General features: G+C 28.5%; 4 protein-coding genes across 9 annotated transcripts; 2 read left to right on the top strand and 2 right to left on the bottom strand.

Moving 5' to 3' along the window:
* Positions 1–43: 43 nt before the first annotated feature.
* On the bottom strand, positions 44–3,672 carry LOC117216177 (E3 ubiquitin-protein ligase MARCH5-like). 4 transcript variants are annotated; one of them, XM_033462722.1, is made up of 7 exons: positions 3,649–3,672; positions 2,375–2,603; positions 1,943–2,105; positions 1,645–1,853; positions 1,176–1,494; positions 954–1,119; positions 44–872 (listed from the first exon to the last, which is right to left on the bottom strand). In XM_033462722.1, exons 2-7 carry the CDS (start codon positions 2,553–2,555, stop codon positions 714–716), a joined length of 1,197 nt encoding a protein of 398 aa, XP_033318613.1. In that variant the 5' UTR covers positions 2,556–2,603; positions 3,649–3,672; the 3' UTR covers positions 44–713. The 4 variants fall into 4 exon arrangements, with proteins under 4 accessions (XP_033318613.1, XP_033318611.1, XP_033318610.1 ...); XM_033462720.1 differs by lacking the exon at positions 3,649–3,672 and adding an exon at positions 3,341–3,552; XM_033462719.1 differs by lacking the exon at positions 3,649–3,672 and adding an exon at positions 3,217–3,551.
* A 733-nt stretch (positions 3,673–4,405) lies between these two features.
* LOC117216213 (transmembrane protein 68) lies at positions 4,406–6,696 on the top strand. Of its 3 annotated transcripts, none has more exons than XM_033462782.1 (6): positions 4,406–4,436; positions 5,223–5,358; positions 5,429–5,523; positions 5,635–5,996; positions 6,082–6,285; positions 6,404–6,696. In XM_033462782.1, exons 1-6 carry the CDS (start codon positions 4,421–4,423, stop codon positions 6,509–6,511), a joined length of 921 nt encoding a protein of 306 aa, XP_033318673.1. In that variant the 5' UTR covers positions 4,406–4,420; the 3' UTR covers positions 6,512–6,696. The 3 variants fall into 3 exon arrangements, with proteins under 3 accessions (XP_033318673.1, XP_033318672.1, XP_033318675.1); XM_033462781.1 differs by lacking the exon at positions 4,406–4,436 and adding an exon at positions 4,539–4,924; XM_033462784.1 differs by lacking the exon at positions 4,406–4,436 and adding an exon at positions 4,539–4,932.
* Positions 6,697–7,643: 947 nt separating this feature from the next.
* On the top strand, positions 7,644–9,612 carry LOC117216171 (12 kDa FK506-binding protein). Its single transcript, XM_033462709.1, has 4 exons — positions 7,644–7,898; positions 8,224–8,271; positions 8,466–8,652; positions 9,007–9,612. The coding sequence occupies exons 1-4, from the start codon at positions 7,862–7,864 to the stop codon at positions 9,062–9,064; spliced, it is 330 nt and encodes a 109-aa protein (XP_033318600.1). The 5' UTR covers positions 7,644–7,861; the 3' UTR covers positions 9,065–9,612.
* Positions 9,613–10,108: 496 nt separating this feature from the next.
* Positions 10,109–17,655, bottom strand: LOC117216169 (protein EFR3 homolog cmp44E). Its single transcript, XM_033462708.1, has 16 exons — positions 17,574–17,655; positions 14,459–14,535; positions 13,836–13,951; positions 13,452–13,614; positions 13,136–13,288; positions 12,903–13,009; positions 12,676–12,819; positions 12,481–12,559; positions 12,251–12,386; positions 11,908–12,179; positions 11,648–11,820; positions 11,203–11,563; positions 10,919–11,118; positions 10,744–10,843; positions 10,512–10,667; positions 10,109–10,444 (listed from the first exon to the last, which is right to left on the bottom strand). Exons 1-16 carry the CDS (start codon positions 17,653–17,655, stop codon positions 10,292–10,294), a joined length of 2,472 nt encoding a protein of 823 aa, XP_033318599.1. The 3' UTR covers positions 10,109–10,291.
* Between the last annotated feature and the right edge of the window lie 1,068 nt (positions 17,656–18,723).

Below are 18,723 nucleotides of genomic sequence, written 5' to 3'. Positions count from 1 at the left end.
TTTCTTATATCTACAGCAAATAAAGCATTTACATAAAATAAACTTGTATTTCAAAACTTTTTTATTTTATATATATTAATATAGTCAATACCTAATCCAAGACTTATCTATCATTGAAATAAATTTCTTTTCTAAAGACTGTATCTCTTTTTACACTCATAATCAAAATGTAAATAACTCCTAAAAACATACCATGCCTATTTTTGTCAGAGCACAAAAAACTCGTGCTGTGTTAGCTTCATAAAATATAGTTTTTATCATTAATAAACTACAGATTTGCTATTTTCTTCCTGCGTGATTCTTTCGTACAAAGGAAAACTGAATTGTAGTAAGGACATTAACATATCTCAATTCTTATTTTGTACGTAAGGAAGGATGAGTCGATATTAGTATAACTTCACTGATAATTAAATTTAAGAGATGTAACATTCCCATTTTCTTTCAATTAAATGTTCATCCTTAGATAGATAATAACTTACTAATTATATTTATGTATATGATAATTTCCCTTTATTATTTTTGTATGTATGTGTATATATAACTTACGTATTTGTTAGACTTGATTAAAGTACCCACAAACTTATATTATTACATAAAAGTAATATACTGGACATCTGTTTTCATGATAAAAGTATATTATGAGGTTTAGTTTTTTTTTAACTGAGATGTCGTTTGATAGTGTATTGTTCCAAGAATCTCTTGCATGTATCTATTTAACTTGTCTGGTTAGTTTCAGAATTTTGTTGTCTTCTATATAATGAAATATTACTCTCTGTATAATCCATTATACGACGTTGACATTGTCTTACATATTGTTGCTGTTTATGGTATATCTTGAATGCACCCTTTACTGTTATAAATGCTATACCTCCCTGCAGAAATGCATACATTTCATAAAAATCTAAGACAATTATTTAACTAATAATAAATATATTTAATGTATGTATACATACAAGCAATGTTCTTTGAAAATTAGAATGTATGCTTTCAAAAAATATTTTGCCACATATGCTGGCAATGCTAGGTAATAAAAGCGCACCACAAAGAATACGAGTTGCTGACATTGGATCACTCATAGGTGGTAGATCGTCAGATTGTACTCTGTCAGCACTTGAACAACTAAAATAATATGAATGTGAAACATATGATATAATTACTTCATATTTTGTACATACCTACTAGGCAAGAAATGCCTCAAAATAGGAACCTTATATGCATGTCGCCTTAAAAGATTAAGTGCTTGATCTTCCCATCTGAGCATTTTTCCCAAAACTAACATTATTGGAATAGTTGGCAAACCAACCAATAATACCAAAGGATCAGCTTGTTCCATTATAGCTAGACCATCCTTGTGACCAACTACTTGCATTACGGTTACTGCTCCATATGTTACAGCTGTCCAGTATACAGATGCAGCAACTATACTAGCTGCAATAAATGGGCAAATTCGAAAAACCATACCATCAATAGTATCCAGTACAACTACTAACGGCCCTGTAATAAATATATCACATTTAACACACATATTGCAATATACATATATTTATAGTATATTTCTTTATAGCAATTGTAACAGCTATATTTTAATAATAAATCTATCTGAACTTGTTTTAAAATATATGTATAAATATTAAAATAACTAACCCATATTTGGATATACAATGATGTATTCTGTATTACACTGTGGACATGCTACATGTGCACCTGCATGTCCTTTTTGTTTTTCATCAACCCATCTCTGAATACATCCTTGATGTACCCATTTTGTTGTACCACGACAATGACATGGTTTTACCCATAAAGCAGTTGCATCATCTTCATCCGTTGCAAAGCATACCCAGCAATATCTTTTGCTGAATTAAACAAAAATGTTTTGTTAAGAAGCATGTATTGAAATTTTATCTTTTATGTATAAAATTATAATATATATTAATATACATACTCATCTTCTGTATTTGCTATTGATGTATTAATGTTTGATTGGTCTGGGGAAGATGCACCATCAATCATATCGTTCGGTTGGGCAATGTTTACAGATTCTGACAACACAATAGGTACTGGTTCCTCATTTGATAAAATCGCTGGAGGTTGAGCATCAGATATTTCTTTAATCAAGTTTAATTAATTAGTTAATTAATTAGTCTTGCATTTTAATACATAATATAAGTAATATTAATGTATAACAATTTTCTGGAATGAATTGTATTTGACAATGGTTCAATTTTAAATATTAACTCATTCAGTTTCTTTGTATATGCATTGCAACATTTCTACAAGTTGTAAAATTATATAAATATATACTATTAGTAAAAAAAAGTTATTATTAGTACATATATGATCTTTACAATTTTAGCATTTATTAATATGATCTTACCATTATTTGATTCATTAGTTTGTCTTTCTGGCCTTAGATTTGTGCTAAATCTTCTTAATGTTTCTTCTATACTTGAAAGACGACCAATATTAGGCCGTGTGGTAATACTAGATTCTATACGTACTATCCTACCAGGCGAATCAAGTCCATAGAATATGTGCGGCAAATTGTTATCTGACATTTTGTCTTAATAAAATAAGATTTTCAATATTGCATTACTGTATTATACCTAAAAAAAGAATGTTATTATTTACACAAAACATAATGTTTATCAATTTATTCGACAATTCAAACATATGTAATTATATGACAATGTCAATGAAGTTATGAAACACATACAAATATTATACAAAAATAAATTATACAAAAAATTGTAGAATCATAAGTAATTACTACACTGATACAATTTGTTTTCTATTTAAAGGACATTTACCTTTTCAGACATTTTTTATTTAGAACATTATATATTCTTATTTCTATGACAAAGCGACGAAAATAAATTTCAAAAATATATCGGAATAGTACAGCTATGTAAGTCTTTCTTTTACTAATCGAGTTTTACTATTTTATCAAATGAAATTGATACTATTTAGTTTAAAAAAATGTTGATACATTGCAAAATCATTTTATTAACTATTGACACGTCGTAGTGAAGTTGATCGTCCATTGGTTCGTTACGCATCGTTACAAATTAGAATAATAATTCTATCATAACAAACTTTATCAAGGAAATATTTCTAATAAAATATAGATTGTACAAGAGATTGACACACAGAATTGACATCATATGTTAGCAATGATGCAATATGCACATTAATAAAATCGAAAATAATAATCTCTACCTGAAGCAACATTCATAAACAATTCACTGTTACACATTTACAACGAAATGACGAGACCATAGACATTTTCTTTTTAAAATACAATATAAAATAAACACGGAGTGTACAGAAATAATTTAGTTACGTTGTAATCTTCGTTAATATCTTGCAAGTCTAAAGAAAAAATCTAAATGTGTCCAAATTCACTTTATAAATGAATTTATTTCGTTTTTCAGTCTTATAGGCAACGATTAAAAGTTACGTGAAATTGCTCCTTATAGTGACGATATATATAAGTATATATTAATGCGAAAATTCGCCAATGAAATATGCCGCCAAACTTCATGCCAATATCAAACTTCTTTTTCTATGGTTGCTTAACTATTTTGCCCAATTTTTCAAACGAATTTATTTGTTAAAATTTGTACCTGTTACAATAATGTAAATATTTACAATTATATAATTCACTTCGATCTTCTAGACATCAATCTTGCTCTTGTTTAAAATTCGTGATTTATATTGTTCCTCTCTGATATTGTCTTCTATATTTTCTTCAATTTTCAGCGCCATCTTCAGAATGATCATGTATATTGTTACAAACTGATTACTTATTTATTTGTGTTTATTAATGTAGATACATTGTAAAAATTGTTTTAACTTGTTTATACTTAACTGTAATATTGATTAAGATTTATATGTAAAGTTGTACATAATTATGTCATTTGACCGCAAAAAAATTTAATTAAAATAATTCAAATTATAATTCGTTATTGGTAACGAACTATATCATTTAGATGACATATTATTAATTACTATTGGATTGTGAATCTTTATACAAATCCAAATTTGTATGAGTATAACTATATGAATGGAACCTAAATAAAGACCTGCTTTGCATATCTGGAATACCTTTGCATATTATGTACTTTCTGTATATTTTTAACAAGTTTTAATAAAAATCATAATGGTTTAAACATATCATAAGTTAAAGAATAAATAACAAATAAATAACAAATATTTAAATATACATATATATGAGGTATATCGATATTTAAATATATGGTAATGTTAGAAATGAAATATTATTTCCACTGTATGTAATTGTTAAAAGCTTTAATACAATAAGAGGTGTTTAGTATGTATATCCGTAAATTGAGAACAATGTACATGAAGTTAGCTGGTAACAACCTGACATTATACGAATGTATATAGTTAACTAACATACATGTATTATGTACAATGTATGTACATATATACCATATATGTACTAATACGTACATATTGTTAACTATCTATTTATTGAATTTGTAATTGTTTACCTTCACTATTTAACAAGAAAATTAATTCTTAAATTTGAACAAACAACATGCATAATTTTTATAAGATTGTAGAAAGAATAGTTAAAATTATTTATAAATTATGCAAACTGCAATAAATGTTCTGTGAAAATGCATTACGTGAACAATCCATATTAAAATATTTATGAATGATACTAACAATTAAGAACAAGTCATTTAGGAATATAAATGAGTAGTGTGAGGAAAACGAGAGCAAAATTTGCAGACTGTTGTTTAATATATCGCCAACAGTGAATAGAATATGTGGATATTTGATAAAGAAGTATCAGATTTTTTATAATTATAGATTTACTATTGTTTTTGTTTTTCCCGTAATCTAAACATGTTTTCCGTAATATTTAACCTACAGAAAATTTTAGAAGATACTATAGGTAAAAGTGTAATTCTATATACATATACATATATAATTATATGTATAATATAATTTGCATATAAGTATAAAACACTGACATTAATAATTTGCAAATGAAAGTATTATAAGCATGTTTAAATAATTGAGATTTTGTCAGTGATAGTATATTTAACTTACCAGTATCTTAAAGGAAGATTATAAATCTTTTGTAAATTTTGTATATTATTAGTTATATTTACTTTTTATTTACATATTATATTAAATGAAAATTTTGCGTGAAAATCATACGCGATAAATAATTTATTTATTCTTTTTAGTTGAATATATCGACGTGGACTTTACATTATGGTTGTGGCTTTTGATGCCACTTTTGTTAACATTTTTACTTCCACTTCTGATTGGGATATTATTATATTTAACTGCACTAATATTGTATATATATAAGTTACACAGGTAGGTTGTTATTAGTTTGAGCATATATTTGTGATAAATTTTATACAATCTAAATATTTTATTTTCATAGAGTTAGATTAAGAAATGCATATGAAACAGACTGGAGAAATGCTGCACGCAATGTAGTAGCTGCAGTTTGGGATGCCCATGGCTGGATTTGGTATGGTATGTTACATATGAAATTAATTAAGTATAGTAATCATTTTTATAAAATGAATTACATAATATAATTTTTGTGAAGTACAAAACTTGAAATTTTATATGTATTTTTTATAGGATATGAAGTAGTTGGACTTCAAAATATACCACAAAATGAACCAGTACTTTTTGTATACTATCATGGAGCTATACCTGTAGACCTTTATTACTTTATATCTAAAATATTACTTTTAAATTCGAAGCTAATTCATACAGTAGCAGATAGATTTCTTTTCAAATGCCCCGGGTGGTCTATAATTTCTGATGTATTAAAAGTAATACCTGGTACAATCCAAACATGTTCTACTATTTTGAAAGAAGGTAATATGCTTGCAATCTCACCTGGTGGTGTATATGAAGCTCAGTTTGGAGATTCTTATTACCAATTAATGTGGAAAAAGCGAGTGGGTTTTGCAAAGGTTGCATTGGATGCTAAAGTGGTATTATATTATTATTATTATGTTATTATATTATACTTCCCTTTTATATTTGTACAAGTTTTAAATATTAATATTTTTGTGACAGTGCATAATACCTTTATTTACGAAGAATATTAGAGAAGCATTTAGAACGATAAGTTGGGGTAGGAGAATGTGGTTGAGAATATATGCTGCCACCAGATTTCCTTTTGTGCCTATCTATGGTGGTTTTCCTGTAAAGTTGACAACATATGTTGGTAAACCAATTCTGTATGATGGGAATCTAACACCAGAAGAATTACAAATGAAGGTAATGAAAATAAATGTTCAAATATTTTTTAGAGCTATTATAGTTTAAATAAAATAAAAAGTCATAATATACATACGTGGAAAGTTAGATACTATAGATTTACTATTTCTGTTCTCAGGTTGCTGATGCACTCAACAATTTAATAAATCAACATCAAAGAATACCAGGAAGTATATCATTAGCTTTGTTAGAAAGAATATATGTTGCAGAGAAAGAAGAATCATAAGTTTTAGCATTTACTCAAGTATTATAACATTGCATCTTACATATGAGATAGAAGAATGTTTGAAGATGTTATACTATTTTGGACTATTTATACTTTTAATTTATGGTGCTGATTATTTAATAATTCTTAGTAATGATAAATTCCATTAAATTTAAGGTTAATTTTGCCACTATGTAATTGTACTTATTTTTGAAGTTTTGTATTTAGTTTTGAAGAACTTATTTTTGTCTTTCCAATTGTTACATAAATATTTTATATATTTTATCTTGATTCATTGTTGATATGAAAGTATAAATTAACAAATTTATTCAGATTTCAATACATTTTTTTATATGTATATCGATTGTTTCTATATTTATACGTATTTTTTATATACATATATATATATATAGATATAAATGATATTACTATTCTCTACACGTAGCTGAAACCAGTCTTTAATTTTTTCTCAAGTATTATTGATATATTTTTATTGCAATTAGAACTCTTAATGTAAGCGATTTGTAAATATTTTTTCTGTTATAAGAATTTGCTGTGCAACTAAGCTCTGAATAATTCCATATAATATTGTACGAGTACTTATATTCATTCTCTTATTTACTATCTTTGTACACGAAAAATAAAGGACATTAGAGTTCTACATTTATTCAGTACAAATTACTTAATCATAATGTTATTTTAGAATAATTAACTTTTTTATTTTTTTCTTCAAAATATGACTAGTTTAAGAATTTATAATTCGAATATATAAATAAATATCATTTATTCCAATTACGTAAATTATATACAGACTGCGGATTTCTATTCATATGAAATTCATATTTTTGAGAATATAATTAAAAATGCAGAAGGTATAAAAGAAGGTAGTGCCTACTAATTATTACAGAAGCTACTATATTTTGAATATTTCATACATTTTTTCATATTATGTGCATTTCGTGCAATTTTACACTTTCAAATTTCTTATGAATGCATAAAAATTTGCAGTCTAATTATATAGCTCTTTCATACAACATATTAAGTATAAAAATCAAGGAAACAATATTTATTTCAAATTTTGCGGAATCGGAAATATTCATATCGATCGTAGTATGTTAACCGGAAGATCTGAAATGCAGCGAACCTAACGGCGGCATTTCCAGTTAAAATTTCTTTCCTGAGGGTATCTTCAGTCTTCAGTTACCTTGTTATATTCATCGAACGGCATTGGATCTAGCATCGTTTTTTGCACCCACGAGAATCACATTTATGTGAATTCTGTTTAGCAATACGAGCTGCCCGGTCTTGTATAACAAAATTTACTTATTTCTTCGTTAGGAATCCGATTTCTGTGACATAAAATACATAGCCATGGGCGTGGATGTAGAAGTTCTTTCTCCTGGAGATGGTAATTATTCTGTACACGATATTCTGCGATCTTTCATTTTTCTTTTTCGATTTGCTGTTTCTTTCTTTTCGAGTCACACCTCGTGTTTTCTTTCCTGTTCGACTTCGACTAAATTCCATTAATTCTATTGTGATTAAAATATGCCGGAAAGTTTAGTCGGTGAGATTTATTTACAACCTGAAAATCTATGAAAACCATGCTTTGGCGATGGTCCGTTCCAAATAAGGCGATTTCGATCTTTATTCAATACGTTTAGTATTGTATGAAATTTTAGTACTTTGTACTTTTCATTTATAATGCGACCATTCTTGTAATGTCTGTGCAGGCCAGACATATCCGAAAACCGGACAGACCGTAGTTGTTCATTATACAGGTAAATATTTTTCAAGTCATTCATATTAAATTGTATACATTGATAATAGGATTTAAAAATAAAAAATAATTTTTAATGTGACAATTATTACTGTTATTAAATCACATTATTCATTTTGATGAAGTAAAATATTACTGTTTATAATTTACAGTACTTTGAATTTTGTGAAATTTTAATTATTAAATGTATAACAGGTACCCTTGACAATGGAAAAAAATTTGACTCCAGTAGGGACCGTGGAGTGCCATTTAAGTTCAAAATCGGTAAAGGTGAAGTTATTAAAGGCTGGGACCAAGGAGTTGCTCAAATGTGTGTTGGAGAACGTGCTAGGTTAACTTGTTCACCAGATTTTGCCTATGGTAGCCGAGGACATCCTGGAGTATATCCTTTAATATAAGATAAACATTTGTAGTATTATTAATGTTAGAGATAAATCTAAGGAAAAAGCATAAAACCAAATTTTATAATTATTAAATTTTAAAACTATTCATAATTAAAAAAAATTATTGTAAATTCTTATATTTTGCACAATATTTGCATATTATGAGTAACTGAAATTAATACATTAAAGTAACGCCATTATTACTAAATAACTATTTTTTTAATTACTATTGTTATTATTTGAATTTTGTTTTTAATAGTAGAATATAGGAATGGAGGAAGAATGGGGCATAAATAGTTAATCTTAATAATTATATGAATAATATTGTGATGTTATCCTTGACATAGACACACTATTCCTCCAAATGCTGTCCTTATCTTTGATGTGGAATTATTGAAGGTGGAGCCTTGAAGAATTTTCCAGAGTGTATCAAATTGACTGCACACATCGGAACCACAGATAATTAAACGCTTCAAATTACATTATGTTAAGTAGTCATTGCATGAGTGGTATGTCTTACATACTAACCTTAATTTGATTGCTCATAAAAACAAAAACAAAAAAATAACATCGAGACTTTAATTCTGTTTCACACTATTGCACAATTATATACACTACAGATTACAATTGTACAGAAATCATTAATGACCAATTAACGTGGGATATCAGAACATGTTTCTCACATTTTTACGTCATAATAATATTAAAGTTTACATTGCTCGTTTTGAGGCTGATAGCATTCCTATTATAAGAAATTGAATTAAATAAATCTTGAAGCATTCAACATGTAATCCAACATCTGTGTTCATTCCAATTACTTAGTACTTGGTAAATAATCATCTGGGTATTTTGTACAAAATCTTTCAATGATCCAAAAGAAAATAATTGTATTGGTAATGTAATAGTATGAACCTTTACACAAAAAAATTCAATAAAAAAAATTGTCTTGTCTTCAAGTATATGAATATATTTATTAGCCCACAGTTAATATTTACCTATTACAATTTAAATTTTATGTTTATATATACATATATCATTTTGAATAACCTTAATTTGTTTTGAATATTTCAACTTCATTACAACTTCCTCAAAATTTTGTTACATTTTTATACAATATTATACCAGTGATATGCGGATATTAAAGCAAATCTTGTCAATAAAACAGCATTGACATTATATTACATAATTTATCAGTAATAGGGTATTAGTACATAAATGTGCCACTATTTCTTTTTATGGGTTGCACAAGAAGGAATGTGTTATGAATCGCGCAACATTAATTTACATAGTACAAACAATTATGAAATGATAGTTTCAAATTATTTTAAATATTTTTGCAAACATAACGAGCAATAAATTTAACAAAATTGAAATAATACTTATTATAATTATAAATAAATAATAATAAGTATTAATCATTTATAAATATTAAAAAGAAATATATATACACAAATGTAATTAATATTAAGCAAATATAATTGCACACATTAAACTGTATCAAAATGCGTTATATGTACAAATTGTTCTACATTTTTTTAACGTAAAATGTATAAATAAGTTAAGTTGATTATAATTGACATATGGCAATTGTAATGTCCAACTTAATAAAAATGTCATAGCAAGAAAAAACTCGTCATTTTAATAAACAAATAATTCTGGGAAATGTATTTCATAAGCTGGAGCTTGACTTGGTTTGGTATCTGTTGGTGGTCCACCTGGTTGAGTTGCATTTCGTGGATCAACGGATAATGTATTAAATATCTCTGACAGTTTACTTTGTAAAACATCATGCTGTAAAATTATTTATCATTATTTTTATGTTTTTTACCAATAAGAAATTTATTAACTATTTTTATACCTTTGGTTGTGTCTTTGATACCAAATCTTGGAATGGTGCGTTTCTAAAGAAGTGCGATAATTGCATTCGTTTTTCTTCCTCTATGACATGATTATTATTATTTTCTGTTAGAATTCGTTTCATACTCTCAAAAGTTAACTCTTCTCCTGGTAATTTCTGAGAATGAAAGGTATACAAAAAATAGATTATTAGAAGGTTATAAATAAATTAGAACTATATATAAAGGATGTACTTTTTGAACACCAGGAGATGAGCCACCACTATCTAATTCAGTAGCACCAGAATTAATATCGGCTAACGAATTTCGTCCAGCACTATCGACCCACGAATGCCTAAAAATATGAAATTGATAATTACAAAGATTACACAATTAATAAAATGAGAAAAATTGTTATAATTACTATTACCGATGTTGTAGTGAGATACTACTATAACCAGATCCCTGTTGCAATTTTCCACTGTCAAGACCAGCTCCTTTTAAACATTCGCTTAAAACAGTTTGATCAACTAATAGAGCGGGTGCTAATCTAGAAGATAAACCACTATCATACTGAGATTGCAAATCAGGCAAAAGATGAGGTGCTTCCTTTCGTCGTACTTCTACAATCTTAAAATATAAAAATTAAAGGAACTAGAATATATTCTTATTGACCAGAATATGTACCAACAAACGAAACAATTTGTAACTTACTTTATTTGCGTAATCCATGAGTGAAGTAATATTACAAACATAAGATATTAGTACAAGCAAACTGATGACAATAGCGTGCAAATTAAATTTGAGTGAAATACTGATTTGGCCACTTGTTAAAGCCAAATCCTGAAGACTCAGCACTAATCTTAATAACTCCAACACAGTTTCTTCTGAGGCCAATTCCACGGCAAGTAATGCCAATGTTGTATATATAGATTCTACGTTTTCCACCATGTTACTTGCCAATTCTAACGATTCATATAACGCTAAATAAATTTCAGGGCCATGTTTACGAATAAATATCACATCTGGTCTGGATCCTTTTTCGATTGTAAGATCAAGTTGTGCAACATTTACTCTGTTCAATAAAAATGATAAGATTATATTTGGGAAGAAGAAAAAAAATGATATAAATTAAAACAATCTATTATTGACAACTTACGTAGGTTTCGCAAGTTTCGTAATATTTTGATGCCTATCGATTAAAGTATGAAAGATTTTTTGTACTAAAAGCCGCATTTCAGCATCTGCTGCAAGTGACATTCTTAACAATGGCTCCAAAAAGCTTGGTGGAAAAGTTGTATTCAAATGTATAGTTTGGTATTTTGTGCCAACCTGAAATGTATTTACACAAATGTAATAAGAAAAAAGTATGTATTAAGTAGCGTGCGTGTTTTGCTCGTGTTAATGATGTATAATTACTTTTAGAAGAGATTTTAGAAGAATACTTTGGAGTAGCACATCTCCTTTACCGACTGAAACTATACGATCTGGTTGACTATATGGAACTTTGCTCATTATGAACATCATAATTTCTATTTTCTGATAATCTGGAAGATGATTTGCAAACTCTCCAAGGGCATTAATAAGAGCCTCTTGATATAATTGTTCATCATTACTTGAAGATTGATTTCTTGTTACACTAACTCTAAGATGAGATAGCAGAGAATTTATTATCTCCAACACAGAGGGACCTTTAAAAATATGTTATTTTATATAATTCTGCAATACAAATAAACAAATTTTCATATGTATTAAAACTTACCAACACTTTCACCAGCTGCAATGGAAATAATTTTGGACAAAGTATCTGCAATACTTGTTCTGATCTTGGGGGATGATTTTGAATGATCATCAAGATGAATCATTAATGCTTCCACAACTGTATAAGAGTACTGTGACTAAAAATGTTTGATATATTTTGATATTTATTCATTATCCTTTTTTAAATACCCATTGATAAGTATTAACAATATTTAATGATTTTCTTCTAACCTGAATGGAGAACATAATTATCCTAAATGTATGAATAGCAAAGTAATTAGGGACCCATAACTGATGGTTATCTAAATGCCTGTAAATAATTTTTATTGTATTAATATGTTCATTAAAATTTTACCTCCAATTATTTTTGTTCACAATAAAAGGTATACAATGACAAACTTTAAATGGAAAATGTAACATACAAACCTTAGAACGGGTCGAATAACGCATCTTATATGACCAAATGATGCTCGGCCAACGAGTTCTCGCATACAAGTTTCTGCAAATTGTGGTGGGTCCGATCGTTCCTCAGTTGGGCTATCTGGTGTTGCATCTTCTTTATTAGAATATCTATCAAAATGAAATTGTAAATATATACATAATAATCAGTTTACATAATGTACATATGCAGTGGTTTCTTCTGTATATATCACCTTGAGTTTTGCATATTGTATAACAACGAAGGAACAATTTTATCCATGTGCACAGGTTCCCAAATGTTTTCTACTAGATCATCAGAAAGTGTTTTCCTTACTACACCCTATATTAGAAAATATAATACAATAAATTTTTTAAAAACAACAAATATGTAATTAATTCCAATTTATAATAAAATAATTTTGATTAAACTACTAGTTATACATATTTAACTATACAAAGATCATGCCTGCAATCCCTGAATTCCAGCAAGCCGTATCTGTTTGCGGATAGCGTGGTCATTGTGGTTGGAGTGGCACATTGCAGAGTATTTTGATACAAAGAAATCGTAACGTGTGTGATAAGACGGCGTATCCTGCTCGATGTTTGCAAACCGGACAAACTGGAAGAAGCCAGCACTTTGTTCAACTGAATTGAAAGATGCCAAAAATACAATTATTTTTGATAGTAATAAATGATAAAGTAACATTAAAAACAATTTTATATTAGAAAATACAAATAAATATAATAATATAAAGTATCTAAAATTATTTAATGAAACTTACAGATTGGGTTGCCAGTATTTGTAATTGTGGATCAGTAGATTCTAACAATTTCTGTATCATCTTTAAAAAGCTTTCAACAAATAAATTTAAAGTCTGAGCATGGCATGCTACTAAAAGCTGATCCATTGCTTCCATAGCAATGACAACAAATCCATTTCTTCTCCTGTATTATAAATATGTTTATTTATATATTTTCTTATTTAAATATAATACATGCAGATAAGAAATTAACATTTTGTAAGATAATGATTAATGACATATTTATATGACTGGCATATAACATAAGTAAACAAGAATTTACATTGATCACATGAGTGTGCATTTTTAACAGTTATTAAATTAATTATATGCAATTCTCTATCACTTAAGTTGTTTGTGTCATACCTGTAAATGTCCCTGGAAGCCCTTTGAAACAAATATTCTCCAATCCTGTCTAGTTTTTCAGGGCTACTCAATGAATAAAAGGTCAGTTTCTCCATGTTATTTTTTACTAAGCCATCCTAATTATAAAAATATTAGTGTATATAAAAAGTACTAAATGTTAATTTCTATAATATTAGATAGCAAGATTGATGTTTTAAATTTAAAAATCAATAAAATCAAGACTAAATGTCAATCGTATGTGTATTAATAATTTTATCATGATACACTCCTTCTTGTACTTATACATATATATCTTTTAATAATAACATATTTATACATAAACAAAATATTTGTAAACTATGTGAGAATTGACACAAAATTCAGTTCACTTAGAAAAAAGAAATTACAAGTGAGTAAGCCAATTAATATTTTAATAAATATGATTAATTACCTAACAAATATCTCGTCCTTATATTGTTCAATAAAATAACAATATTCTTTTTAAATGAATTTGATGTTATAGATTAATACATACATGAAAAATACGAATTACGTAATGAAACTGCGATATGATATATTTATTGTGAGAGATAATATAAAATAATTATGAAAGTTTGTTAATATATCAAAAATATAAAGTTTACCTGAGGATTTACTGGAAAGATATTGTCAACGAGTCTTTTATATCGTGGGCGTAAAGCTGAACAGCACCAGCAACAACCTGACAGAAATAGAAGGAAAGAAAATATACACAGGCGAAAAATATGTTTCCGTGAAATATATCGGATGATAGGTGAAAACTAACTAATCGTACGTAAATATGAAAGGGACATCTCACGAAAAAATTATACGCTTCAAAACAAAATCACGATATTTACCAAACATTTCGTTACGATCGAAAAACTACTGTACACTCGAACAAACTTCGATCGACTGATGTAACCAATAGAATGTGTACTTTTAAGCCGCTACCAAAAATCATTATGCGATTTGCTCTATATGCAATTGTTATTTATAAAATAGTGTAAAATACTACTATATGGAGTTTATTAATTTGTACAGTAATTGTAATGTGTATGAGTTAAGTTACAAACAAGTATTTTGTACAGTTTATCATAGACCAATTTACATTTATCTTCAATGACAAAATTTTGTCACGAAGAATTTAAGGTCGGTAAGATTTATTTCGTTTTTGTCGACCTGAGTTACATTTCAAAATGTAGGTAAGAGTCGAAAGATGGCAGTATGATTTACTTTTTCAATATTTGAATTTTCATTTAAAAAAGATATTGAAAAAGTTTCATGTTTTTTTTATTTTATAAAGAAACATATTATTTAAAGATTTTTTATCATATTATGTTTTTAACTACGTTTCAAATGAAGCGTAGATATAGTTTCTCATAGTTACAAATTTTATATCAATTTATTTAACATCATCTTATTTAAAAGTAGAATAACTGGAAGATTTAAATATTATTAAACACGTAAGTACTGTCGCTATCCATTAGCAATTCTACGATATCTTTATTCTCATTGCATACAGTTATTATGAGTATAATATGGATTATAAATACAATAATATCAATTACTAGAAGATTTAAATATTATTCATGAAAGAAACGATGGAATTAAATCAATTAAAATAAAGAAACATACTCATCGATATTTAAATATTTCCATTAAAATGTATATTGTTCTAATCACTGTATTTAATCGTGTCAACGCTATTCTTCAAACTTCTAAGTGCAGGTGTCCATAATTTGTACTTCCTTGTCGTAAGAAATGCAATAAAGAATCGAAGATAAGAGAATCGCTTTCTTTTTACTAAAATTGACAATTCTTACTAACGATCAAAGAAATTAATTACTCAGTTATCAACGTTAGTTACCCACGAATATGGATTTTCCACTTTAACGTAATCAGTGTACTGTGCACAAACACAAACGAACTGCATTCTTCACCTTTATGAGACACATATACGTGCATTATCTGGGGAAAAACTATTTTAAGGTAAAAGCGCGAACGCCTGTCAGCTAAACCGATTCAGGAAGACAAGATGTTCCGAATGTTGACAGCGCGCTTCGAAAATCAATATAATATCGCGCGTTTATCTGTTTGCACGTTTGCAAATAACGGTTATATGGAAATTGTTCTATCATACTTAGTATACCAAAATCAATTTATATCATCTATCTATGTCGTAAAATTAATGTTACATATTAGAAAATTAGGAAATTGATTACGAAAATGCAATAAAGACACGGTCATCGTTTAATTTGTTCGAACATCAACTTGGAATTTTGAGGTTATTATACGCTGTTTTGTAATTGCATACAATTTTGTATTATTTTCAAATGTGTGTATGTGTGTGCGTGCGTGTGTGTGTTTTAGCGAATATTTTGTTACAAAATTATAGAATCACTTGATTAGAAATTCTTAACTTACTTTTACACAATTTTTAGAACAATTTTCAGTTGATCGTCTGATCTTGTTCAGTCGGAAATGAATTAAATTCACGCATGTTTAACAAGTTTTCAAATTTGATTTTTTCAGGAAACGCAACTTACAATGTAATTTTGCCATTCTTGGTTTTCGTTTTATTCTGAGCCACGGGAACATCCACGCTATACTTATATTCTTCGAATTACGATAGTAAAAATAATACGAGACAAGTAAATATAAATAATACGAATAAATTTTATTTCAAATATTATATTCTTGCAAATATTACAACATACAGTTTGTTTTTAGGAAACTTAAACTAGGTCGTACGAAGGTATTCGATTGAAACATGAAACACTTGCAAGATAATATAGTGTGCAGGATATCCTCAAAGTTTATGCAAAGTAATGAATATTACTTATATACACCATCGATAAATCGATAGACTTATATTAATGCCGTCATAAATACACAATTTTCGCTACAAAGCTGCAGAAGTTCGAAGAAATGAAAAGCATTACAACTGATTATTTTTCATTGCTCCCATAACTCTTTTGTCAAACTACTTATATAATAATTCTTGTATGCTTTTGATGCACAATTTTATGGTTGCGAATGTTATATCAAAAGAATCCAGATGTAGGTTTGTCAAACTACATGGAAACTGTTGCGAGTTGCGATAACAACCGTGCGAAAGCACGTGTTCCACAGCTTCAGTCAATCTCCTATTGACTCTTGAACTCTAGATAAAAGTCTAAAAGTTAATTTTATGGAATTACCAAGAATGTTATGCGAAAATATAGAGTAAATTAAACTGCATCAATCGTAATTCCTTTAACAACTTTCAACTGAATAAGTTCAAAGTGTATGTATTTTATAGATAATGAATTAATCGGATTGTACTCGATTTTGTAGATAATTTCCACTTTATTTTTATCGAGGAAGCTTTTTAACAATTTATTTAACTTTCCAACAAATGTATCGAAGTAAGTGTCCTAATACATACGTACTTAAAGTGCCTGCAAGAGGTATTTGCACGTACAGTTATTTTCCAATAAAATGTTTTTTTTATTACATTTTACATTTCATTTTCTTAGTGCAAATTTTTGTAGTCACACGCAGATGCCACGAAACGATACGAAATTTAATATACATGAACCTAATTAATTAATATGTAACCGGCTATGATAAATACAGTTGTATAGAAGGTTTGTTTCCAGTTACTGTACATACTGCAGTGCATATATCATTTCTAAAATTTTTACTTTTAACTAAAATGTTTATCATCTTATCGTAAAACAACTGATTTGTACTTACAGCCTGGGTCAGTGCACTTTCGTGCGAGAATCTCGAAAACGTCAGGCACCTCTGTCTCGAGGCAGCATTTGATCATAGCCATCTCCTCCACCAACTTCGCATCCCATGAGTATTTGCACCAAAATATTAAGATTCCACTGTTTTCAATCGTTTTGTAGATTTAATTCGTTGGAGTCAACGTAACTTCTTGTATAAAAGACCGACGAATGAAGAGGAATGCGAGAAACCGAACGGGCGGTACTGACACGACGTCGACGCTCGGCGTCGCGACGCTCGTGCCCTACTAACCCGCATTTCGTGCACGATGCTACCCTTGGCAATACTTTTCCTGACTACGTCATGCGATGTACACGCGCCTGTGCAAGAGGGTTGTCGACGTGGAACAGGGTGCGGGAGGAGAACAACCCCGTGGCGTCTCTGCTAATAAAGCTTATCCTCGTCAGGGTCGCGGTCCATGTAAATCAATGCCGAAAGAGGGTGGAATATTGTCACGGCTGACCAAATACAGCGGCTCACGAAAGTATGCGAACTCTCTTAGAAACTCTGTGTATACAATCCGGCCCGAGTGTTTGAAACATCTTTTGCTTTTTCGACAAACGTTTTCGTATATCTGTCCAAGAAACAAGAGGAGGGTATCGCATGTATTACAATTATAGATTTTGTCTTTAAATATCATTACGAATTTGTTTTACGTTAAAACGATTGCGAATTTTTATGAATTTATAACAAATTTGAAAGAACGAAATTGCACAGAATGCACATATTATGAACAGATGTATGAAATATTCAAAGTATAGCGCTTCCTATAATACTTGACAGATGAAACAATTTTCTATCCGTGTTCTACGTTTCCAATTGTATTCTCTACAATTTGCATAAACATTCGCAGTCTTCCAATTATAATTCCAACACTATCAAAGAATAACATTATGAATAAAACAGTTATTTACTCAAGGTAGTCATTATCTTTTAAGGCAATATGATGTCCTTTAAGATCTGTTGAGACCGAAACATACTGCAAATTTTTGAGCGGGAGGATATACCTAATTAATGCTGTTTACAATATAAGTTGTAAACAGAGTATTTTTCTTTTAGAGATAAAACATCGTTTTTCGAAATTAGTTTACAAATTGTATCTTGAGTTTGTTAG

The sequence above is a fragment of the Bombus bifarius genome, unplaced genomic scaffold (genome assembly GCF_011952205.1).
Source record: "Bombus bifarius isolate JDL3187 unplaced genomic scaffold, Bbif_JDL3187 scf7180000010252, whole genome shotgun sequence".
Taxonomy (NCBI): Eukaryota; Metazoa; Arthropoda; class Insecta; order Hymenoptera; family Apidae; genus Bombus; species Bombus bifarius.
This window is presented reverse-complemented; position numbering and strand designations above follow the sequence as displayed.